This window comes from Sarcophilus harrisii, chromosome 5 (genome assembly GCF_902635505.1).
Source record: "Sarcophilus harrisii chromosome 5, mSarHar1.11, whole genome shotgun sequence".
In the NCBI taxonomy this organism is placed as follows: domain Eukaryota; kingdom Metazoa; phylum Chordata; class Mammalia; order Dasyuromorphia; family Dasyuridae; genus Sarcophilus; species Sarcophilus harrisii.
The window spans coordinates 276,171,879-276,197,739 of NC_045430.1; the positions used below are offsets into that span (position 1 = coordinate 276,171,879).

The 25,861-nt window shown below is 48.8% G+C and overlaps 1 protein-coding gene across 1 annotated transcript in view; it reads right to left on the reverse strand.

Moving 5' to 3' along the window:
- Nucleotides 1-25,861, reverse strand: part of DNAH11 (dynein axonemal heavy chain 11) — a 257,321-nt gene that overhangs the window by 50,612 nt on the left and 180,848 nt on the right. The window contains exons 56-62 of the mRNA XM_031940270.1: nt 20,137-20,370; nt 15,382-15,528; nt 5,272-5,385; nt 4,438-4,581; nt 2,646-2,828; nt 1,288-1,389; nt 610-744 (exon numbers count right to left, since the gene is read on the reverse strand). Of these exons, the coding sequence (XP_031796130.1) occupies nt 610-744; nt 1,288-1,389; nt 2,646-2,828; nt 4,438-4,581; nt 5,272-5,385; nt 15,382-15,528; nt 20,137-20,370 (1,059 nt within the window). The remainder of the gene's footprint in view (nt 1-609; nt 745-1,287; nt 1,390-2,645; nt 2,829-4,437; nt 4,582-5,271; nt 5,386-15,381; nt 15,529-20,136; nt 20,371-25,861) is intronic.

Consider the following 25,861-nt stretch of genomic DNA (forward strand, 5'->3'; position numbering starts at 1 on the left):
GTTTCCATCAGGGAGGAATCATACCCACCCGCCCCAGGGACCCGCCTCGTGTGGGCCCCTTCGCTCGGCTCCCGCAGGAACCGCCCGGCCGAAGAGATGCTCAGCCTTCTGACAGAACAGTTATTTTTATAGAAAGGTAATAGCTACTCTACAGCGTCCTCCGTCTCACCTCCCATCTCAGGGAAAACATACTTTACTTTTATTTGTTCCTAATCATAATTTTGCAAAATGGAAAACCCACTCCAGAGACAGCCCCAGCGGGCAGACTGCCTCTGTTTATGGGCTGTGGATAATGGAGGCGGATAAGCCGTGATTCTCCCCTGACCCCGGGAAACATTTGGTCCCTGGGCTCGTTAGCGGGAGATTGCCTCGGTGGCCAGAGCACGTCCACAGCTGGGCACTAATGTGCTCCGTTACCTCGTGGGGAACAAAGAAACAGAAACAGGACGTGGTTTGTGATCCAAGGGAGGGGCGAGGGCGGCACGCTTTGTCCTTTCCTTGTCAAAAATGTGATTTACACGGGCTTTGGAAGAAGGGTGGAACAACGGGAGAAGAAAGAACCCTTTCTTTGGTGCTTTGGGCCCCACCCTGGAGGGAGACGGCACTTGCCTCAAGCTCCCCGACAAGCCTGTTGGCCAGCCCGATGGTCCTGCTGGTCTGGTTCACCTGCTCCTGGCAGCGGACCTTCTCGGCGATCGCCTTTTCGAAGGATGCCGTAAGTTGGTTGAGATTGTCACCCAGCTCCTGAGGGACAGAGTCCAAACCGACTTTGGTCACAGGACCTGCTGTGCCTTAGCAACATCCCAGCCTCTTGGAGGCTTGTGGGACGCACATCCCCCTCTTCTCCCTAACATGGTCTTCCTCTTTCGTGTTCCCACCCAACTGTTTCTGCAGCACCTCCTGAAGCTGTCTCATCCTGGGCTTGCCCTCACTGCCTAGTGCTCCCCTCCCTGGCACCCTGGGACACCCAGGAAGCTCTGCCCGCTCCCCCGAGCCTCCCCGGGCCGGTCTCTCTCTGCCCGCTCCCCCGAGCCTCCCCGGGCCGGGCTCTCTCTGCCCGCTCCCCCGAGCCTCCCCGGGCCGGCCTCTCTCTGCCCGCTCCCCCGAGCCTCCCCGGGCCGGCCTCTCTCTGCCCGCTCCCCCGAGCCTCCCCGGGCCAGCCAGCCTTTAGGTATGGAGGTTCAAAGGCCCCAAGGTCCTCTCCAGGACAACAGCCAGCCAAGATCTCTCCGGTCTTGCTCTGGGAGCCCTGGCTGCAGGTGGGGGGGCCCCTCCCGGGGCACTCACCGCCAGCTTTCTCCGGATGGCCCCCAGCTTCTCTGTAGCTGCCTCCAGCTCCACGTTGGCTTCGGCAAGAGCTTGGCGCTTGGGCTCCACGTCACAGTAGACCTGAGAGAAACCAGAGCTGGAGAACTGCTCAGGCCGAGCCCCGGGGCCTCAGCTTCCCTCAGGCTCCCAGGAGTTTGGCCACACGTTCCCCATGGATGTAACTGAGGGTTATGGGGTGCCCCACTCACGGAGCCTCCAGGGCACTCCGGGCTGTCTGGGATGCTTTGTGCAAGGGGACATGCTGCCCAAAGGCAAGGGAATGGATGTGATGAACTGCTAAGGTGCTAACCTAAGATTGCAGGTGTGGGGCAAGAATAGACTTCAGGGTCCACTAAGTCCTCGGCCTCGTTTCTCAGATGAGACACTAACAGTAACAGGCAGAATGACTACAATTTGGCTATTTCCGACAGTAAGAGTACAGTTTAATCAGCACCTACTTATTAAGTGCCGGGCTTTGGGGACACGGAAAGGGTAGCAACAGGCCCGTCCCCAAGGATCCGAACATTCTGAAGACAGAACTGGCAGCAGACCAGAGGGAGAGCGGGGGCCAGCAGCTGGCTGGCCGGGACAGGGAGCGCTTTGGGGAGGGGGCCTTTGAGTCACTTCTGGGAGGAAGTCAGGGACTCTAAGGGAGGCCTGGGAAGTGGGACGCCAGAGCCCCAGGGGGACACTGTGTAAGAGAACTGGAAGGAAGCAGGCTTACAGAGGCCTCCAAGAGGCAAAGAGCCATCATGACTTGATCCTGGAGGAGCCACTGGAGTTCACCGAGTGGGTGCTGGGGGCCTAACGTACTCACGAGACCCAGAGGGGCCAAGCGAGCCACAAACCTGCCTGAGGTCACCCGAGAATCAGGCAGCAGGCTGGGATCACAGCCCGGCTCCCGACTCCATAGCCTACTCCCCAGGTGAGGAGGGCCGGCCATCGGGTTTCTCCCCTGGTCAGGGCTTGGACAGCTCAAGCTCACTGCAGTGCACATGGAGGAGGTAACTGTCCAGTCTGGCTCAAGAGCACAGGAAGGGTTTTCACGTATGTGCAGACAATTCTCCAGTGCGACGCATGGCTTTAGAGGAAACCTTTGCTATGGAGGCTTCACGGTGTTTCATACCTTTCTATTAATATTAGAATATTAAAAAATACTCTTTCCGCCCACCTTTTGAATGTCTAAACCAACCCACTCCATGCAACCAGCATTTATTAAGCACCTGCTGTATTCAGGAGATTGGAGAAACGGCCCCTGGCTTGGAGAAGGGCCCTGTCTTCCTGCCCCTACCCTCTTCCTCCCACCCAGAACGCCGCCCCGGCCCGGGCCCGGCTACCTCATAGAACCTGACAATGTTGATGACCCAGGCGCAGAGCCCGGCGGCAGCAAAGGACTTGGTTCGGATCAGGTTGGGGTTGAATTCGGGGTCCCTCAGGTACTGCTCGTGAACCACTTTCAGACAGTTCTCCGGAATGTGCTCTTTGTCGTAGTTAATTAGTGCCTGCAAAAAGTCATCGACCTGCAAAGGAAAAGGCGCGTTGCCGTGAGCCGCCGCCACTGCCGAGAAAATGCCACGATCGGAAGGGAAAATCGGCTTTTAGGCCCCAGTCACAAAAGCGGAATTGGCAAGCCGCCTTCCTCCCACTGTTCGGCTTTTTCAGGCTTTCCCGTGTGGCGGGAGCATTAGCAATGGACACTTTGAAAATCTCTCCCACCCCAGGGTGGAACATTCAGTCCCGACACAGGAGGCATTCCCATTTGGAAGAGATGAAAAGAAAAATAATAATAATCATAAAAAAGAAAAGCCCATTGCTTCACCTGCACTTGCAAAATTTCCCTGGAACAAGAAATCCATGTAATTTTCTCCTGCCTACACTTGGCAGCCCTCACAATCCTGCAAACAATTAGTAACTTTCCAGCTGACACTCACGGTCACTTGAATATGTCACCTAAACTCTGCAAAGAAACGCTTTGGAGTCATGGGGACCTCAGCCCTTTTGGGCCTTCCTGCCCATCGGAAGAGCCCTGGGCCCTCTTGGGCCTTCGTGCCCAGCTGAGGAACCTGGGGCCCTCTCAGGCCTTCCTGCCCAGCCAGGAGCCTGGGTCCCAGCAGAATTCATGGTTGGCATTTCTTCAGGCAACACTTGCCGTGTCCCAAATGCTTTCTGTAGGCTCTCTTTGGTCTTTGCAACAATTTGGGGAAGTGGGTACGGGTTATCTCCATTTCTCAGATCAGTAAACTGAGACTGCCAAGTGTCTGAGGCTGGATTTGAATTTAGAGACTCCAATCCTGGTGCTCTGTTGACTGTGACATCTGGCTGGCGGGGAGCAGGGGGATTGACATCAATAGTCTGACTATTAGGTATTTAAAAAAATTATGAGTTTTTTTTTTTTTTTTTGCAACTCATTGTCCACCATGCACTACGGCAGAGTGGGGTTGAGAAAGCTGTCAGAGGCCACGTAGGGCAATCTGTGTCAGAAGGATGCCCTGTTCCATGTGGCCTTGGCTGGGCTAGGACAGGAAGCTTCCTCTGAAGGGGCACCATCCTTCCTCTAGGTTGGAACCATTCTCCTGAGAGGAAGCTCTTCCTGATCCTAATACGCCCCCTGAGGTCTGGTTTTGCCTTGGGGGCCAAGCAGACCCAGGCTAATCTGTCTCTCCCACCCAGCTCACCTGCCCTCTCTCTGCTTCTCCATTAAACCTGCCTAGTTCCTTCCCAAGATCTGTATATGGCAGCCCCAGGTCCTTGACCAGCCTGGCTGCCCTCTCCTAGACACTCTCCAGCTCATGGGTGTCCAGTCTTAGCTGCAATCCCCCAAACTGAATGTAGAACCCTAAGTGGCCTGAGCAGGGCAGAGGCAGAGACCCCCACCTGCTTCCTGGACTGCTCCCCCCCCTTCATTAAGGGGCAGCCCAGACCATGATGCTCTTGCCCACCACATCTCTCTGCAAATTCCCCAATGGTTCCAGGTCTTTTTCAGACATTTGCTCTGACAGGAGCGTATCCCAAGGGCCACTGAACAAAGGGGAGAAGGATCTCCTCTGTTGGCAGAAGGCCCCCTTGACTTGCTTCCTGCCATGCTAAAAATCCCTGAAGAAACTCTGGCGCCTAGTGAGGGGCCATTACCTTTCCCATAAAGATTTTGGCGGCTTTCCAGCTGCGGTCTTTGGGTACCCGGCCCCGCGGAGCCAGCAGGACCATCACGGCTGCGGTGACATTGGTGACTGCGATGGGCGGGTTGGGAAAGGCTTTCAGCTCGCTGAGGTTCACCTAGGAGCCAGCAGACATTTATTAAGTGCCTGCTGTATGCCGGGCACTATGCTAAGTGCTTTATGAATATCTCCTTTTGCTCTCACAACAATCCTTGAAAGAAAATGTCATTATTATCCCCATTTTACAGAAGAGGGAATTGAGGCAGATGGAGGTTAAGTAATTTGCCCTAAATCACCCAGCCAATAAATGTCTGAAGCTGGATTTGAACTCTGTTCTTCTCCAGCCCAAGCCTGGCACTCTATCCAGCTAGCTACTCTAAAACCCCACTCTTCCTCCTCTCTCCTCCTCTTCTTCCTTCTGTCTCCTCTTCCTTTTCCCACTATTCCTCCTGCAGCCGGCACAGCTGTAGCAGGAGTGGCAGTAGCATCAGTGGCGAATCAGTAGCACTACTACTGTCGCCATCACTACCACTGCTGCGCCATCATCACAGCTGCTCTTGGTAAGAATGATTCAGAGCCATTGTGACCCAGTGCTGACAGCCTAGGGCCCAGTTTCAAATTACTGCTCTGCCACAGACTACCTTGGACAGGCAACTGCCCTTGGCAGCCCCAGACGATGGGGCTAGACCCAACGACCTCCAGGGCCTTCCTCGGCAATCTGTCCCACCCTCAATAATCCAAACTCCTGCTTCCTTTCAAAGTGACTGTGGAGGCAATTTGCTCAGCTGGGAAGCCGGCTGACATTTACCCTGTTGAGCGTGACCAGGGCCTCTGTGGCAGCGATGAGGGCGGGCTCTGCTTTGGCCAGGTCCACCTCGCACTCCCTCTGTCTCTGGAACACTTCTGTCTGGATGGCGGCCACCTAATCGCAGACACAGAGACAGGAACACACAGACACAGGTCATACTCACATTAGCTTCTTCTCAGAAAAGGCGCCGTTCTGATGGCAGCCGAGAAAACACTCATCTATATCTTGGGCAAGAGGAAAGTAGGGGCACAGCACCTGGCAGGGGCCAATCGAGGCACAGCAGGTGGGTGTGATGGCCTGGGTGTGATGGCCTTTGTGGAGGTGAAAGGCCAGTTAGCAATGAGCCCTAACACTGGCCTGCTGGGTGATTCTGGACGAGTCACCTCAGAGAGCCCACTCACCTGCTAGGGCCGTATTAAAAAGTGTTTTGTGGGAAGCACGAGGGAGAGGGATAAGTTATGATCACAACTTTTAACAAGATAACGATTACGAGGGGCTTGGGAAGCTTGAGTCTTATAAGGAATCATGCTAAGGTAACCTACAGATGTCATCTGAGAAATCATATGACCGGGAAAAAAGCACAGAAAGATGGAAGGAGCAGCCCAAGTGAGCGTGTCCCACTTGGTCCACCAGCATCCCCACGCTGTGCTGGGAATGAGAGGGAGGCTCCCAGCATGCTCCGGGTGATAGGAGCCCCAAAATGCAGGTTGTACTGATCAGGCAGACAGGGATGGGCCATAATTAGTATTACTGAACAGAACATTCACATCCAAGGTGCGATCCCAGTTCCATCAATAATAACTAATGTTTATGTGGTATTTTAAGAACTTTACACATATTATTTGATCCTTATAATAACCATGTACACTAGGTGCTGTCACTCCCTATTTTTCAGATGAGGAAACTGAGGCAGATAAAGTAACTCATCCAAGATTATACAGATGGTGTCTCAGGCAGGATCTGAGCTCAGCTCTCCCTGATTCCCTTTTTAGTCAGACACTTCGCTGCTTCCTTAGAGCATCAAAGTCTACCGAGAATGACAAAAAACCTATTCACCTTCTCATAAGGCACACCGATTTGCAAAGCTTTGAATCCTTAACCAACCTGGGCTCTCACCAGATCCTAAAATAACAAGCCCCCAAAGCCCTACCAATGAGCTTAGAGCCCACTGCTTGCCCAACATTCTAGGTTTACAATCTGTTTCCTTTCCTGCCTCTTTGGAGGATAAAGGTCCCTTTATTTGGATGCTACTGAATTCTGTCTGTTAACGCTCATTTTGAAAGCAGTGGGGCCGGTCATCCTCCCCGTCCCAACCTTTCACTTTGTTTTGTAACCAACTGATTTGCTACAATTTAGGACATGAGTTTCAAGTCTGACTCTCAGATGCTCACTTGCTGAGTGATCCTGGACAAGTCACTTCATCCTGTTTGCCTCAGTTTCCTCATCTGTAAAATGAGCTGGAAAAGGAAATGTCTCTTTGCAAAGAAAATCCCAAATGAGGGAGGGGGGAGAATTCTTGGAAGATGGTGAAATAGGTTGGTAAACTTCAAGTTCTCCCAATTTCCCCTACAAACTGAACAGATTTGTATCTCAGGGAGAATATAGATTGGTGAAAAACCAAGAAGATTTGGGGGCAGAATTAGGGTCCTCTTGGAACAGTCCACAAAGATCAGAAGAAAGACCCGGGGCTGGTGATTAACCCAAATGAAGTACAAACACCTTTGGGCTAGTTCCACAGGAAAATCCAGTAGGGACACCTGGGGCTAGCACGATATGGTCCAGCCTCAGCAGGAGCCATGGGGACTTTCACTTCCTGGACTCTTCGTGGGTCTGAATCCAGGTAGATTGAGGGAACCTCAGCTGATTGGGAACAGACCCAGCTGGGCTGCTGAGATGTGGCGCTAGGGGAGAGAGAGTCAGCACACTGGGAGTGCAGGGGCAATGGGGCAGAGACACTGGTGGCTGTGGGCACTTAAAGGACTCTTGGTTTGGGGTTCCAGGTCATAGGGAGAGCTCAAGGGAAGTTTGAGGCACCATCTCCCTTCCCCACGATTAGAGGTACTTGCACTAATACCTCTTCCTAAAAAAATTAGCCATCAAGGAAGAAAAACCCCACCATAGAAACATATGATGGGAACAGGGAAGACTGGGATTCATCTTTGGAGGAGAACACTGGAAAAAAAAAAAGCTTCTACCCCAAAGAGTAATGTGAAATAGCTTCCTGCCCTGGAAGAATTCATAGAACTCAAAAAAGAATTTAAAAATCAAATGAGAGACATTGAGACTTTAATAAAACCATCCAAGAAACACAAGATTATGAAAAAAAAAAAAGTTAACTAGAAAAGGAGATACAGAGTCTCAAAGATGAAAATAACTCTTTGAAAATTACAATCGGACAAGAGGAAGCCAGTGAAACTATGAGACCAAGAAATCAACAAAACAGATTATAAAGAATGAGAAAATAGAACAGAATGTGAAACATCTTATAAGAAAAACAGATCTGGAGAACAGATCAAGAAAATATAAGAATAATTGAACTACCTGAAAGTTGTGTCCAAAAAAAGAGGGATCTTGATACAACACTGTAAGAAATAATCTAAGAAAATTGTCCCGGAGTGATAGAACATGAGAGAAAAGCAGAAACAGGAAAAAAAAAAAAAATCCACTGATTACCACCTCAACAAAATCCTTTGTGGAAAACACAGAGAAACATTATTGCCAAGTTTCAAAATCCCTAGATCAAAGACAAAATTTTACAAGAAACAAGAAAAAAACAATTCAAACATTCTGGAGCTACAATTAGAATTGTGCAGGATTTATCAGCAGTCACAATAAAAGATTGCTGGTCCTGGAATCATATCTTCTACTATCAACCAGAAGAGCTAGGCCTGCAGCCAAAAATATCACATCCAGCAAAATTATCTGTAATATTGAACAAGAAAAAATGGACATTCGACGAACTTGCAGATTTTCAAGACTTTCTATCAACCAAACCCAAACTTAATAGAAAATGTAACATATAAGAGCCGATATCAAAGATCAATATCAAGGAACTTTACATGAACAAATTGTTTATGTTTCTTTTTAACATGGGAAATATGTAGCCTATGTTTAAGACTGACAACAACACTATGGCAGCTCAAAAGAAAGATTAAGGCAGAGTGAAAGTAAAAATAGCAATTATGTCATACAAATGAGGTACAGAGGAAGAATAGACATAGAGGTGTGAGGTGGGGAGTTCCGAAAACCATCCAAAAAGGTTAATTGGGCAACATTGCATATATACTATGAAGGCTCCAAAATCTATTTAAAAAAAAAAAAAAAAAAGGGAGGAGGAATGGGTGGACTGGGAAGCAAAGGGTGGGGGAAGAAGACAAGGGAGGGATCCATGGATGGGAGGAGTACTTAAGTACTAGTAAGGCAAGTTAGGAGCAGAATTAAAGCAGAGTCAGCAGGGATAGGAAAAACATGTATGTGTCTACAAATGTACTTGTGTATATATAAATCTACATATAAGTACCTAAATATATTCTTTCTTAACGATGGCCTGCTTGAGATGGGGGGAAGAAAGGGGAGGAAAAGAATAAAATAAAAAAGGTGAGCAGCAGAGAACAAAAGTAAAGAAAAGATAGACATTTATGAATACAATTTCTACTAATATATATATATATATATATATATATATATATATATATATATACCCACACTTTCTTGTTATCTATTTCTAATCCTCCCTGATGTTCTGCTGGGCACATGACAACATTCTCTTTTATTTTGTTTCATTTTGTTTTGTATTCCTTTTCTGGGTTTTTTTTTTTTTTTCTTATTCTGTTTCTTTAAATAAGATTTTTTTTTTTTTAAATAGCTAGATGATGCTATTGTGGATAGAGCACCAGCCCTGAAGTCAGGAGGACCTGAGTTCAAATTTGAACTCAGACATTTAACACTTCCTAGCTGTGTGACCCCAGGCAAGTCACTTAGCCCTAATACACACACACACACACACACACACACACACACACACACACACACATACACGTCCCAAATGGGATCACAGAGAATTGGTCATGACTGAAAAGATTCAATAACAACTATTTGTTCAGCAGAGATACAACTTAAATTCTAGAGACCTGCCTCGAACTCAGAGAGGCTAGGTCACTTCCCTGAATCACACAGCAGCATGCCAAAGGTGAGACTGGACCCTGATTTTATTTACGTATTTATTTAAAACTACAGATTTACATGTATACGCTGGCACTAAGCTGAGCACCCTGGGGATTCAAAGAAAGGCAAACACACGGACCTTGTCGCAACAAATGAGCAACTGAGTCTGCAAGACATGAAGGGAAAGTATCAAGTGACCCCACTGGGAAGAGGATGGGAAATAGGGAATGAAGGGAGGCTGCCATTTTGCTGCCAGAAACAGGGGATGGCTGGGAGGAGCTCTGGGGAGCTCCCTCTTGCTCTTGGGCTGGGCTGCCCAGGGGGGATGGCTGGGGCCGAGCTGCCCCTTAGCCTCCGTCTGAAACACATAAAGCCCTGAGGAGGGAGGTCAGAACCACGACTAAACATACATTACTTTCTATGGATTTGCAACGAAACAGGTTTAACTCTACCATAAAATTAGACCCGGCTCACAACAAATTATGTTGTCTCCCACATCTTTATTAGCACTAATTGCCTTTCCTCTGATTAACCGCTATTTTGCTATGCACTGTGTACTCTCCGAGCACAATTGTTAACTGGGTGGCTGGGAGGTTCTCCCCCTTCTCCCCCCACCCCCACCCCCCCAGCCTTGAGAGTCCCTGACAAAAGCATCCTTGGCCACCATGCTGCGACACTGTCTCTTCATTATAGAAAATTAAATCTATTCAAGTTTATAATATCAGGGCACTATTACAGATGCATATACACACATCTATCTGTATGTGTATGGATGGATATCCATAGGTGACTCTCAGAGAAACTTCACCATGACATCCATTGTGGAAGTTTTGCAAACTGATTTACAGACGTTATCTTGATTCTCATCAAACAGCATCCACAAAAGCAGCTTTTGCTTGGGAAGCAAATGCTATTAAGTCCATTTTACAGATGGAGATAAATGAGGTTCAGAGGCCTAGGGACTTGCCCAGGGTCACACGATAAGGGGCACAGACAAGAGCCCAACCCAAATTTTCCTGATTTCAAGAAGTTCTCATCACTACAGGACGCTGTCTCAGACGCTGCCAGCTGCTTCCAAGGTGCCCTTTGCCTCTGGGATAAAATATAAAGCTCTTTTTATTTATTTAATTGTATTTAAAGGTCTCCATAGACTGGCTCTGACCCGTTTCCTGACTCATGTCACATTGTCCCCCCCACTCTACAGGACATGGTCTGGCCTCCTGTTCCTGTTCCTCTTCAGACCCCGCCCAAGCGCCAGTTCCTACAAGTGCCCCCTCTGATCCCCCCAGGCGCCAAGGTTGCTTTTAGATCAGCTCTAAACACAAACTAGGACATTAGCAGCCAAAAAGCACAGGAGATTCTTTCAGAACTCGCCCAGACAAAGGGGAGCCTCCGGCACCATCCAACAGAGAACCTTTGGAAAGGGAATTTTTCTACAACAAGGGAAGGAAAGCTGTTCCACAATGTAGGGGGGAAATGGGCTGTTTTGGGAGGCGAGTTTCCCTTTCTAGAGATCCTCAAGGAGGAATCCTTATTAAGTATATTATCAATATATTATTACTATATAAGTATATTAATATATATTAAGTATAGCTAGAGGTAATTGAACTCAACTTCTTCCTTAAAGAAAACTAGTGTCCAGGGGACTTCGGTGATTTGCTCCAACACACAAGCAGCAGAAAATTTGAACTCAGGACCTGTGACTTTAAATCTAACGCTTGTGAGTAATATATAGGTTGGACCAGAAGTGACTTCCCAACCATAACTTTGGGATGTGAGTACAATTCCGTATTATCCGCGATTTCAGATGTACTAGTTACAAGGGTCTGAGCAGCGTGAGCTGAGGCTTTCTCCGCCCCCTCCTCCCCCACCAGCAGCTTTCAGTTGGCCCAAAGGCAGACAATATTTGGAGCCATTCAAATTCAGCTGAAATGTCAACCTCTGAAAGAGGACCATTAGCGGAGAAAACAGGAAGTACAATCCACAAAACAATGGGCGCCCATTAAAAGCCAGTCTTGCCACAGGTGAACAACAAAGGCTGAGAAGGGCAGCCTTACAAGGCTGGGGGTGGGGCAGTGGGGGGCAGGGGGGCTGCTTAGACTGAGGGAATCAGGATCCAGAATTCCAAGCACCCCCTCAACTATTTCTCCAAGTCTGGAAGAGCTAAGTTAGTGATGGGGACCATGCAAGCAAGAGGGGATACATGCAAACACACCCATGCTTAGCAAGGGACAGCATCTGAGGATGAGGAAACAATCAATAAGCATTTATTAAGTATCGACTATATTCCAGGTTCTCTGTGGGGTTGGGAACGCAAAGATCATTTATAAACAAGGATTCACTCTTTTCAGTTTTTTCAAAAAAGGATTTAAAATAAATATTTCCACATACAAAGAACTGACAAAGATTGCATGTGAAACTCTACTAAGCAGAGAGCTTGCTCTCTCACTTGAGTTTAAAATAAATTCTGCAGGTAACTTTCATAGCTGTCCTGCTAGTGTGTGTTTCCTATTTTCTTAAGTGCATTTAAAGAAAATACTCGCATGATGCTTTTTTTTCCCTTTTTTCTTTTTGGCTACTCAATCATCTGCCCCTCTTCTCCTTTATACTTCCCTCTCTCGACCAAAAAAAAGAAAAAAAAAATAATCCCAAACCCCTGTTGCAAATACAGAGTCAAGGGAAACAAACCCCTTTGGTGGCCATGTCGGAAAATCTTTCTGCCCCGGGGTCCATCCCCAATCTGGGTCAGGAGGTGAATTGCACATTTCCTCATTAGTTCTCTGAAAACACTGTCATTCTTTTGATCTGAGTCTTTCAGATACTTTTCCTCACAAAGTTACCATCTAACAAGTTAGCAATACTATCGTCATCCTGGTTCTGTGCCTTTTACTCTATCAGTTCATCTAACCTTTCCCAGGTTTTTCCTGAAACCCTTCCTTTTTGTCATTGCAATAATATTTGTCAGTGCAATAATATTCCATGTCCTATACCATGATGTGCCCAGTCATTCATTAATTATACTCACCTCCTTCCTTTCTGGTTCTTTGTCACTACACAAAGAGCTGCTAAAATATTTTTGTACACAATGCTTTCCTTCCCTTTCTCTTTCCCTTCCCTTTCATTTTCCTTTCCTCACTTTCCCTCCCCTTCCTTTCCCTTTCCTCACTTTCCCTCCCCTTCCTTTCCCTTCCTTCCCTTTCATTTTCCTTTCCTGACTTTCCCTCCCCTTCTTTTCCCTTTCCCTTCCCTTTCATTTTCTTTTGACTTTCCCTCCCCTTCCTTTCCCTTTCCTTTCCTTTTCCTCTTCCCCTCCCTTCTTTCCTCCCTCCCTTCCACCCAGTAGATCCACCCTGGATCAAAGAACACACATTGGCTAGTAACTTTTCCCACCAACAGTACACCAACAATCCCTGTAACAATTACCATCGTTATTTTTTTTTTTTGCCAGCTTTGTTATCCTGATAGATTTAAGACACAACTTTATAACTGTTTTCATTAAAGATCTCTAATTGTTAGAGAATATTTTCTTCCTTTGAGAAATTCCTTTGATACTTTCTCTTTTGGAGAAATAGCTCAAATAAATAAAAACAAGTCTTTATTGAGCAGTTGGCAGGACCTGGGTTGGGCACTGAGGTCATGGAGACAAAAATGGAGTGAGCCGAAATTCTACTGGGGAGACATGTCCCAACCATACAGGGCAATTTTGGAGGAGGGAGTACTAGCAAGTGGGGATCGGAAAAATCCTCATGTACACACACTCAACAAACACACACACACACACACTCAGCAAACACACACACACACACACTCAGCAAACACACACACACACACACTCAGCAAACACACACAAAAACTCAGCAAACACACACACACACTCAGCAAACACACATACACACTCAGCAAACACACACACTCAGCAAACACACACACACACACACACACACTCAGCAAACACACACACACTCAGCAAACACACACATACACACTCAGCAAACACACACACACACACACGGCCATATGTAACATGGATATTAAGTATTTCACCTCTGTTGTCCTTTAAAATTTTTTCACAACAACCTTACGAAGTAAGAAATACAAGTAAAATAATAACAGTTAGCATTTATGTAGTACTTATGTCCCAGGCATAGCGCTAAATGTCTTACAATTATTATTTCATTTTAGTCACATGGGAAATATTATCCCCATATTACAGTTGAGGAAACTGAGGCAAGCCGAAGCTAAGCAACTTGCCCAGTCACGTGCTTGTGTTTGAGATCCCATTTGAACTCGGGTCTTCCTAACTCTAAGCCCTGGGCTCTCTTCACTGGGCCATCCTGCTACTGTGCCCAAAGTGCGATTCCTCACTTTACAGAGGAGGAAACAGACGCTCAGAGAAACTTGGCGATTTCTAAGGTCACACAGCATCCTTTATCCAGATCCGACAGTCCCAGGGTCTGCGCTCGGCCAAGCCCTGCGACTTGGGGGGCATTCTGATCTCCCCTCTTTTACTATGATCCAGGCACTTGCCGTTTCCTTCTCCAGCTCATTTTACAGATGAAGAAACTGAGGCAAACACGGTTCAGTGACTTGCTCAGAATCACACACATCAGGAAATAAGCACAAACGGCATCAGTACAATTTTTTTAAAATGGTTGAATGAGTCGCTACATTTTAGTTTCCATTAAAATTAAATGTTTCTGGATTATTTGAAATGTGAAAAAAGTCATTAAAATGAAATCTTTCTAGTTCGTGGCCAACATTCGGGTGGGCGTGTGCACTGCTTCTACTTAGGAAATATTCGAGGGGCAGCTGGGGGACACAGTGGATGGGGCAGTGGATAGAGCGCTAGTCAGGAGGACCCAAGTTCAAATCTGACCTCAGACACGGCCGGGCTGTGTGACCCTGGGCAAGTCACTTAACCCCAATTGCTTCAGCCAAAAAAAAAAAAAAAAAAAAAAAAAGGAAATATTCAAGGATTTGTTGGCAGGTGACTTTTACTTTGCCAACAATTTTGATCTCTTATAAAATGATTATAACAATAATATAGAATTTTCCCATATAGAACTTTTAGGCTCACAAAACATGATTCCCCCCCCAGCAACCCTGGGAAGGTAGACACTATTGCCACCTCCTTTTTACAGACAAGGAAACTGAGGCATAAGTGAACCACTTTCCCCAGGGCCCTGCAGTTGGGGCAGAGTGGACGTGGCCACACATAGACCTGAGTTTGAATCCTGTCTAGAGCACCACTTAGCTCTCTGGCCCTGGCTGACTCAATGAACCTCTCCAAGTTTCCTAATCTGCAAAAGGTGGATGAAAATGCTACTGATTTCCCGGGGCTGAAGTAAGGAGCAAAGGAGATAACCCAGAGCTCTCTGCACTCCACCAAACGGCATCATCCCCGGCTTCTCAAAGTCAGAGCCCCGAGCGCTGCTCCATCTGCCTTCCCTTCAGGATGCTACTTTGCCAGGAGTCTCAGATTTCAGACCCAATGTATAGGGAAGCTATGGGTTCTCCCGGGCCCGGACCTGCTGGACCCTCTGGGGAAGGTTGGGACGCCTGGGAAAGCGAGAGGGGGCCAGCCCCGGCGCTCAGGGCCACTCGAGGCTCGCCAGCCAGGGGAAGGGCCTCGGTTAGCAGCCGAGCGGGGCCTTCTGGCCCCCAGACTCCGCAGCCCTTGGCCCTGACTCCCTGACCTTTTCCGCATCACCCACAGGCCCCGTTCAAGCTCCGCATCCATCATCGGCCTGCGTGAGCTCGGCATTTATCGGGCTTTCATACTATTAAAGGAGCTAAAAGGTCGGGAAAATGCATAATGTGGAGAAAGGTCAAGTGGCCTCGGTGCCAGGGAGCTGGGCCCCGGGGAGGCCGCAGCCCAGAAAGGCCCCTCCACAGGTGGGTTTTGTGCCAAATCCGGGCCAGGCCGGAGGAGGGGACGGCGCTGACCTTTCTCTCCTCGCCGTCGGCCACGGCTCGCTCGCGGCTCACTCTCTCCGTCTGCAGGCCGATCTTGGCGATGAGAGCCTCGCTGTCCTGGCTCCGCAGCTGGAGCTCGGCCTCCTGGGACGCCAGCTTGCCTTGGAGGTCGGCTACCTGGGGATGAGGGGACAGGGTCATTTAGGCCAGGAGGGGGAGGGGCCAGCCCCAGAGCCCCCAGGTAAGGTCCCCCCCACCCGGCCTCTCCCAGCTTCTCCAGTCTCCTGGAGCAGAAGTAGCAGGAACACAAAGTAATAAGGGGGGGGGCCCTCCAACCTAACCCTAGTCCCCACCCTCAGAGAGCTTGTGTTCTTAGAAGAGTTGGGGCTCAAGTCCAGTCCCGAGAGGAGGTGGGGGGCGGCCTGGGCAAGCGAGCCGTGAGCTTTGGCTGGGACGGAGCCCTTGGGAAGGGGTGCTAGGTCAGTAGGGCTTGGCTAGGGTGAGAACAGGAGGGCTTCAAGTACCATACAGGTGACTTGGGTAATAGGGAGCCAGAGAGTTTCTGGAGCAGAAGAGTGATGAGGTAGAAATGTGTTTTAGGAAGATCTCTCGCTGGGCAGAGGAGGAGCCTTGGCTTCTGTCAGTCAGATAGGGAGCAGGAGCAGACAGGAAGGCAAGGGGCAGGAGGGACCTTCGCCAAACACCTCGGCTCCTTCTGCCTCAAGCAGCTCTGATTCCCGACTCCTTGCCAGTCTCCAAGGTCCGCCCCTGGAGCATCTCTCCCCATTCCGGGGTGACGTTCATCCCCACTCCGCTTAGCTGGCAGCGCCCCAGAGGCTCCCACGGACCTCCTGGAAGACGAGCCCAGCGGGGGACGGGTTGTCCTCAGTCTGGTGAGCCTGGGACAGAGTGCCTGCTTTGGAGTCCAGATCCTGCCTCTAATAACTATAGGCTGTGTGGTCCTGACCAAGGCCGCCTGACCACTGGGAGTCTGTTTCCCCATCTGTAAAATGGGCCGGTGGAAAGTGATGCATCTCTTCTTGATCCACGAGCTTCTCTGGCTCCCCAATAGAGAGGACAGACCGACAGACAGAAAGGATCCTGTACCCGGAGCCATCTCCGGCAACAGGCAGGCCAGTGGTCTGAGCTCCCAGGAGGAGCTTTGCCATCCCACCGCCCAGGGAAGTCTCAGAAAGTACCAGGAAGAAAATGAGGGCAGAGTTCTCCAGCTGAGCCCTCCAAGGCTCCCAACAGGAGGCTAAAAATTCTCGTATATTTTACAGATGAGGCACCTGAGGCCCAGAGAGGGGCGGTGCTTTAGGTGGCAGAAGCACAGCTCTCAGTTTGGAGGGACCTTAGAGTCCATCCATCTAACGCTAAATGGCTTCATCTTACAAATGAGGAGACTGAGGCACGAGCCATTTAAATGATTTGCCCAAGTTTAAACAACTAGCACGAGTAAAAGCAGAATTTGAGCTTAGAGGCTGTGGCTCCTGATTCAGCTTTCTCCACTCCCACCTCCCACAGGAAGGGGTCTGGCCTCCCGCTCCTCGGCACTGCCTCTTATCTGAAAACAAAGGAGGGCAAAGGGCATCTTGGGTAAAGCCCAGGGTGGAGCCACGCCATCCCCCTGTCGCGTACCCCGCTGGCCCCAACAAGGCTGTCCCAGGCTTCTTTGGCTAACTCCTCTGCGCTGGACAATGCGCTGCCCGGGCTGGCCACCGGCTCATACCTGCTGGGGCTCCTAGTCCACCTTCCTTCTGCTCACCACGGCCCATAGCATGAGATCTCCCAAAATCCCTCTCTCACTAATAACGGGGTCAGCTGCCTCTGAGGTGAAGGGTCACTATGTTTGCTCCCCTTGACATCCCTTCAGGATCCAGAGCCTCAGATTCCCAGGGTCAGCCACACAGGTGCCAGCAGCGCTTTAGGAGGGGTCCTACGGGGCTCCCTAGGCGGGAAAGACCCCCCGGCAGCCCCCTTTCCCCTTTGCTGGCTCTCCACTGCGCCTCATAGAGACTACAGACACTTGCTAAGCAAAAAGCATCTGCTGAGCCTAATCTCTGGACAGTCGGCTTGCATGGTCAGACCGAGAGAAGTCCCTTTTTCCAGGGAGCCGAGGTCACACACAGAACAAACATCAGAGGCAGAATTTGAACTCAGGACCTCGGACTCCAGAATCATCCAAGGAGGCTCCATGCAACGCAAGGTGGCTTTTCCTTTCAGCGGCCCCAAATGGCCCTTGGTCCATCCATTAGTCGGTCTTTGCTCTCATTAAGTCCCTGACTCTTCTGCTTTTCTAAGCTTCTAGATCTTCTAGATGTGGACTTGGATGCTGCTTCTTATGTTCGAATCACAGGACAATCGGATTTAAAACCAGGCAGGAGCTTGGTCCAAACTTCTTTTCAGGATGAGAAAATGAGACTCAGAGGTAATGATTTGTCTGAAATGACACACGGAATCCAGCTCCTGCCCAAGCCCAGGGCTGTTCTGTGAAGAACCAGCTCCATGCTACATGTCCCCACGTGGAGGGAGTCACAACTCCTGACTGGCTGAGAGAACTCTCCATAACCGAGACAGGGTCCTACTGCACTGTGCCGAAGACATTGGAGAAACACACGTGGAGAGGGAAGCTCTAGGAGGGAGGCCGAGAGCCTGGGACCGGACGTTCAATATACACAGGAAATACCAACTGGATGAAAAATGCCTTGGATACCTACAGAAGTTGGTCCTGTCATATTTCCCGACCTCCAGAGAGTGTCATTCTAGAGATTCTCTTAGGTGACTGCCTTCTCTTTCTCCTGGTTTGAGTTAAAATTTTATCTGCCTCCCAGAAGATCTCATTTGTCCGTGTTTCCTTTGGTGCGATCTAACCCGTAGAACTTTTCCAGTTTCTATTTGCCTTTTGCTTGGACAAATGAGATTACTGGTCACACGCCAGGATGAGGATCTCTTGTACAATCTGCATTTGGTAGGAAGGGGTTAAGCTGCTAGCTTTCTCCTATATGAACAGAGAAGGAAGTAGCATTCCCTCTGAACCCACCTGAACCAGACTAGAGTTAGTTAAGGGATGACAGGGAGATATTCTAGCCCGATACTGCTGTTGGAGGCAGAAGAGATGCCCTGATCTCGGGGGAGCCTGGAACTTGCCTGTCTGTCATCAGGCCAGGCTGCTGCTGCTGCAAGCTCTCCAGAGGAGAAGGAAAGCGTTCCATCCCCTCGGGGCCACAGTGAGCCAGGTCAGATCTCCTCGTGCAATCCATGAACAGCATCAATGTATTTCACTTACACACACTCTCCTGCCTTATACACATATAAATAAAAGCAGCAGGATGCAGAACCCAGTTTCTGATTTCAACAACAAAACCACACGGCCCTTCATTGAGAGAATACTGCAATCTCCTAACATGCACTGGGTAGTAATCTCTATTGAATCCCCACGATTATCATTCTCCAGGTGGTTTGTTTAAACTCCGTAGTTTCACAAAGAGACTAGTAAGGTTTGGGTTAAATCCTTAGTTTCTTCATCTGTAAAAAGAGGGGCCCTCTCAGATTCCTTCCCACTCTATGATCCTATTAGTATTCAAAAACGATTTTTCACAGCATTAGCAGAGGAGCTAGAAGCACAGTGTTTACTACAATATACACAGGAAATACCAAGTGGATGAAAAATGTTTTTGCATGAATTTCAGCATGTGGTAGTGAAGCGGGTTCAAAAACCCTAATTTCATTTGGGTTCCCCAAATCTAAACCTCATCAGTTGGGTATTCATGAAGTTTACCAAAGGATCAGTGAGGTGTCTCAAAAGGCCCTCTATTCTAGTTTTGCTCCTATAGTTCCTGACTTTCCCTTGGCAGATAGATTCCCAAATATTTTATACTATCGACAGTTATTATGAATGGAATTTCTCTTTGTATCTCTTGCTGTTGGATTTTGTTGGTGATGTATAAAAATGCTGAGGATTTATGGGGATTTATTTTGCATCCTGCAATTTGCTAAAATTGTGGATTATTTCTAATAGTTTTTTAGTTGATTCTCTAGGGTTCTCTAAGTATACCATCATATTGTCTGCAAAGAGTCATAATTTGGTTTCTTCATTATCTACTCTAATTGCTCTAATCTCTTTCTCAACTCTTATTGCAAGGCCATCTATTCTAGCCTCCCCATTTTACAGCTGAGGAAGAGGAGGCTTGGATAGATTATGCAACTTGATCGAGATCATCATTTGAGTTGGGATTTGAATCTTCGGACTCCACAGTCCGTGTGTGTCCTTTCTACGGCATCATGCTTTTGGTATCCATCAGGGAGCAATTTAGGATCCCTGGAAATGCTCTGTAATTTCCTCACTTCAGTTCTTTCTGCTCATTTGCCCTGTTCAATTCAGAGGTCAGTTCATCATCCGTCTAGACCTAGTGTTTGGCCCAGATGAGCGTATGGCTGGACCACGCTGACAGCAGAATTTTGGAAGAGATCTGGGCCATTTACTACCTGTGTAAGGCAAGCCATTTCAAGTTCCCTTAGTATAAAACGAGCTTTTCCAGCTCAATGATTCTATGATACGTGTGCTCCGTGAACATCCGGCCACGTGTCAAATTTGTAACAAATGTCTTTTTGATCCACTTGGTATTTTCTGTGTATCCTGCCAGGCTGGGCAGTGGACTGGCTCCTTAGAGAATTCTGACATTATTTTAAGAGGCAATAACTTTTTCAACTTGAAAATTACTTTCAGAGCTATATACGCTAAGAACACACGAGCGTATCTCTCCCTGGAAAGAACCGTCCTACCTGGGCTGCTGTTGTCTTTAGCTTTTGGATGCCATTCACCAAATGCTCCTTCTTCTGGGACACTTCTTTTTGTTTCTTCTTCAGCAGGGTCTTGTACAAAGCAATTTGCTCCAGGAAACTCTTGGGAGTGGTGTAGTTGTACCTCCTCTCGTTCTGGTAGTAGCGGGCACTCATTTCATTCACACTGCTGTGGGCGTAGGCCATGAAGGCGCTGACAGAACCCTTTACACTGGGCTGGAAAGAGAAAAGGGGGCTCACATAGAGATGAGAACAACAAAGCTAAATCTAAGCCACTTGGATCTCAGTCAGTCCCTGGAGGTCTGAGCTGGGGAGAATGTCAGGGCCCATCTGGCTCATCCCTTTATTTCACTGTCTGAGGTCAAAGGATTTATCCAAGTCCATACAGTAGTAAGTAGCAGTGTCAGGACTAGAACTCAAGGTTTCTGGCTGCCTTCTAAAATGAGACTTGTATCAGGAGACAACATTCATAAAGTGCTTCAGTGTTTGCAAAGCATTGCATAACAGTAAGAGGGAAGTGCTCTTACTATCTTTTCCCCACTCCCTCCCTCTCCATGCCTTTAGGGATGAGGAAATTGAAACTTAGAAAGGAAATGACTTGCTTAAGGTCACACAAATATGAAGTGACAGAAGCCAGGACTGGTACCCAGGATCCCTAAACTCCTAGTTCTTCATTCTATTGTGCTCAAGTATGCTGATGGGAAATGGGGGGCTGGGGGTAGAGAGAAATGTCAAGTTTAGTGTTAATCTATCAATAAATACTTATAATTAATCCCTTATCCTGTGCCAGGCAACGGTAAGTAAGGAGCAAGTCAAGAAAAGTCAAGAATCTGTTTTTCCAGAGCTTCTTTTCTCAGGGGGATGGACAACACCAGGTACCTTGGACAGGGCCCTGCCCCTGGAGCCAGGAAAATTGAAGTTTCAATTGGGATTTGGTCACTTACTAGCTGGGTGACTTTGGGAAGGTCTAAGCCTCAGTTTCCTCATCTGTAAAATGGGAATCATTCGGTAGTGATGTGTGGATCAAGAGATAATGTTTGTAATCAACCAGTGAGCATTTAGTGAACCACAGAGACAGCATGTGGAAGGGAGATTACCAGGTCCAAGGCAAGCAAAACAAAACATACTGCCTGATGTGGGTATAAAGAAAAAAAAATGAAATAGGCCCTGCCAGCAAGGATTCTAAAAGTATAAATAATTTGCACATATATCAGTAGCTACAGAAATATTTAAAATAAATATGCAAAATGCTTTATAAACCTCCGAAGCTGCCGATTACTGTTCATTGTTATCAAGATAACGCAGATACAGGGTGCACAGGAAATAGGCTTGGTCACATTGTACCTCCCTATGACTCTGGGGCAGCATTCAAACTTAGCCCTTGCCAACTCTGCCCCCAACATTCAGGACTCCACATTGACTGCAAACCCTTTTTTTTAATTGTCTTCCTGAAGCACATCGAGGTCCCCACAGCTGAAGAGGCTCCAGGTCTCTTTATGACCCACCTGCTGTCTCCTCCAGCAAGGGGGAATGAAAGGGACTTTGCCCCACCTGCCTTCCCCGCACCCATAGGCCCGCTTTGTATTCCAGGCGGGCCCAGCCAGAGAATGGGGACACGGGGCCTCGAAGGGCTCTGAAGGGTGACCCGGCCTGCCCGCTGCCCTCCCTGCCTTCTCTCCGAGTGGGGCAGGAGGGAAAAGCCCATTTCCTCCCAGGCCCTATTTAAACACAAATCAGGCTGTTGGGGGCAGAAAGGTCAGTGAAGGGGGTAAAATCTGCCAGGGAAGAAGCATCTATTCCAGTGGAGGGTTTCTATTCGAGATCCCTCCCCCTCTCCGCCCCCCTGCCAGCTTCCCAGAAAAGCAGCGCTCGGGTCCTTGCAATTTGTCCTCGGTGACTTCTGAAGTAGTTAACTTTGTAATTTGTGGAGTCACATCTTCCTCCTTTTAATGGTTATTTATTGCATTCTGTACAAGATGAACCCAGTCCAATTAATCAAGGGAAGCCTAAAAATCAATTAATATGAATTAAATGAGCTACACCAACTCGGAGCAAAGTCACACATAATTTACCAAAGCGTTGTCAATAACGCTTCGGCATCTCTGGGAAAATTGCTCACGAGTGGCTGGCGATGCAGTTAAACGCTTCCACCCGGCCCCATTAATATTGCCGGCGGAGGACCGCGGACAGGCGGGTGGGGGGGCGCCGCTGGCTACACTTGCTAACGTGTGGTGTGTGTGATGTGCGTGTGTGAGTGTGATGTGTGTCTGAATGTGTGTGTTTGTTGTGTGTATGAGTGTATGTGATGTGATGTGTGAGTGTGTGTGTATGTGTGAGTGTGTGTATGTGTGTGTGTGTGATGTGTGTCTGAATGTGTGTGTGAGTGTGTATGAGTGTGTGTGATGTGTGTCTGAATGTGTGTGTGTGAGTGTGTATGTGTGTGATGTGTGTCTGAATGTGTGTGTGAGTGTGTGTGTATGAGTGTGTGTGATGTGATGTGTGAGTGTGTATGTATGGTGTGTTTTGTGTGCGAGTGTGAGAGTGAGTGTGATGTGTGTGTGTGTATGGTGTGTGATGTGTGTGTGTCTGAATGAGTATGGTGTGTTTGATGTGTGTTGTGTGTGTGTGTGAGTGTGACAGCGCATGATGTGATGTGTGTATGATGTGTGTGTGAGAGTGTGTGAATGTGATGTGAGTGTGAGTGTGTGTGAAATGTGTGATGTGAGTATATGTAAATGTATGTGAGTGTGATGTCTGTGTGTATCTAAGAGTGTGAGTGCATGTGTGTGTGTGTGAGGCCTGTGCCTGTGTAGGCTGCAAATTACCAAAGCAGCCAGTGGCCTGCAGGGCAGAACCCGCAAAGGCGGCTCGGCAGAGGGGAGGTTTGGAGCAGGAGGTTTCATTTCCACCTGGGTCCTTCGCTGCTTGCGGGACCCGCCAGGGCAGCTCCTCGGGCCCGTTTCCTCATGCAAAGGGAACCGCTCCTGCTGCCAGACTTCCAGGCCCCGGTCCCGGATCCCGGGCCACCACGAGCACTAATTAGGCCCCGGCTCCCGAGAGCATCCTCCGAGGAGCCTGAAAGGCCGCGGCCAGTGCCCTCCCTTTCTCCTTCAGCTGACGACGCAGCGAGAGAACGTGGGCTTTTGAACAAGCCCAGAAGCCTCTCCTGCCGCTCCCCTCAGACCCAGCCAAAGCCGGGCCCCGCCAGCCCCTCAGGAACCGGGCCCCGCAGTCCTCGCCCCCACCTGAAACATTGTTGCCCGTGAGGGCGCGGCTCACTTGGAAACATTGTTTCCAGCTAAATCCCAGGCCTTGCTGGGAAGCCCCGCCCTCCGGCCGGGCAAAGGCTCCCCTGCGCCGGGGATGGGCCCCAGTTTCCCTCCGGCTTCCGGAGCTCCCGAAGCGGCCGGAGCGGAGCCGCTGCCCCGCGTGGGGGGAGGGGAGGGGGTTGCAGCAGCTGGCCCCGGGTCCGAGCTGCGGGCGCAGCCTCTGATGGGCCACGGCCCGCAGCCTCGGCGCTGATTGGTCTTCCCGGCATCCTCCATTTGTCACTCTCCCTTATGATAAGGTCAGCGGTGACAGCGCTTCCTGACATTAGCAGCTGTGCCTTTTAAAAGGGGCATTGTGGGACTGCTAATTGCAGTAATTTCATTAGCATAAATTATTTATTCTGCCATTCATTTATCTCCTTTTTGGGGAGGGGAGGGGCTGGGAACGTGACACCGGAGGCCCCCCCCCCCCCCCAGCCTGGGCCTTTCGGCTGCGGCTCCGCAGGCGGGGCTTATTGGGCCTGGGCCCCGGCCTGGCAGGGAGGCACCGGGCCGCTTTGTCTCCCTTTGGCAACCGCCGCCTTGGGGGTGGGGACCGGAGGGCAGAGGATTCCTCCCGAATTCCCGCGCGTCCCAAAGGGCCAGGAGCCCGGGCGCTGGGAACCCGGCGGGAAGCTCGAGGGGCAGAGCAGAAAGGCCCCGGGCCCGTCCTGGACCAGTGGCCAGTCAGCTGCCGGGCCCCTGGAAGGCTCGTCCCCTCCACCCCCGGAGCAGCCCCTTTCAGTTTTGGACTTTGCAGACGTCAGGTGCAGGCTGGACCCATGGCGCCTTGTTATTATTATTACTATGGCTCTTAGGATGACTGTTATTACTGTTGTTATCATTTGATGATTACTATTGTTATTATCGCTCTTACTATTATTGCTATTGATTTTATTATGATTACTGTTATTACAGTTGTTGTTATTGTTATTCTTTGACAAAGAAAACATCATTTCATCTGATGCATAATAAAATGAAAACATGAAGGGGCTTTTTCTCCCAGTAGAAGATAAAACACTGACTTTTTGCTTCCCAATCGGCTCACTTATTTATAAACACAGAAAAAGGGGGAAAAAACTTCTTGGTATACAGAGCTGAACAGCCTCATGGGTAAGAGTCTACTCCAGAGACCAGATTTCAATCATATTCCTTGTCCTCCGAGAGAACACACACACACACACACTCACACACACACACACACACTCACACACACTCACACACACTCAGACACACACACTCTCACACATTGACACACTCACACACACATTCTCTCTCACACACATTCACACACACATACACACACTCACAATCGCACACACTCACACACACACGCACCAACTCCTAAGCACTAGTTTAAAAAGTGATTTGAAGGCCGTCAGGCAAAGGGCTGGTGAAGGTGTGTAGGTTTCGGATTCTAGCCCCCCATTACTGGAGACGTGTAAGGTTTTTACCTGTATGATCTCACCGGGGCCTTCTCCCAGGCCCGAGAAGATGCTACAGCAGAAAGGAATTCTTTCCATTCTGACAGATGAGGAAACTGAGGCTCAGAGGGAGCAAGTGAAGCGGCGGGATCTGAACCCTGGTTTGTTTTGTTGTTGTTTGCCGATTCCAGATCTGCTGCATCCTGCACCGAGTGTATCACTCTAAGCTCTCATTTATAAGGTGCTCCCAGGAAGTCTTTCTTTGACATACTTGAGAAGACCTTTAGCATTTATAACTTGGTTTTAATTGCTGGGAGGCTTAACCACCGCCACTTTACAGCTTTGTGTCAGGCTGGAGGAAGGAAACCCTTTTGAAAACAAGCCATTTCTAAGCTCCTTCTGGTTTGTAAAATGTATTTCTGAGTGAGTTAACACACAGAAATGAGTTCTCTTGTATGGAACCACTACCAGAAAGTCCAAAGCAGGGGCAGAACAGGCTGGTGGGTGGATTTAAATTTGTAAACCCGTGGAGGATAAAGCTAAACTTTTGGCTGAAGGACCAGAGAAAAACGAGCAGAAGCTACTACAGGCTCTCATTCCCTCTTCTTCCTTTCTGTCAACGCCAAGGACCTGGGACTTTGTTCAGATGGGAACAACCTTCAGCCCAAAGGGGTGGTCTGGTGGTTAGTGTCCAGGGCTTGAGGTCTGGAGATTGTGCCTCAGAAATTTGCTAGCTCTGTGGCCCTAGACAATTTACTTACTTGGTCAGTTAATCAGCATTTATTAACGATTTAATAATGTATTGGGCAGAGGTGGAGATCATGAGGACAAAAGTGAACCAATTCCTGACCCCACTGAGCTTATATTCTTTTTCAGGTTTGCCTATAAAGATTGATTAAAGAGACTTTTATGGAGCAGAGGTGTTAGCAACTTGAGGAGTCAAGAAAAGCCTCTTCTAAGAGCTGGAGCTGAGCT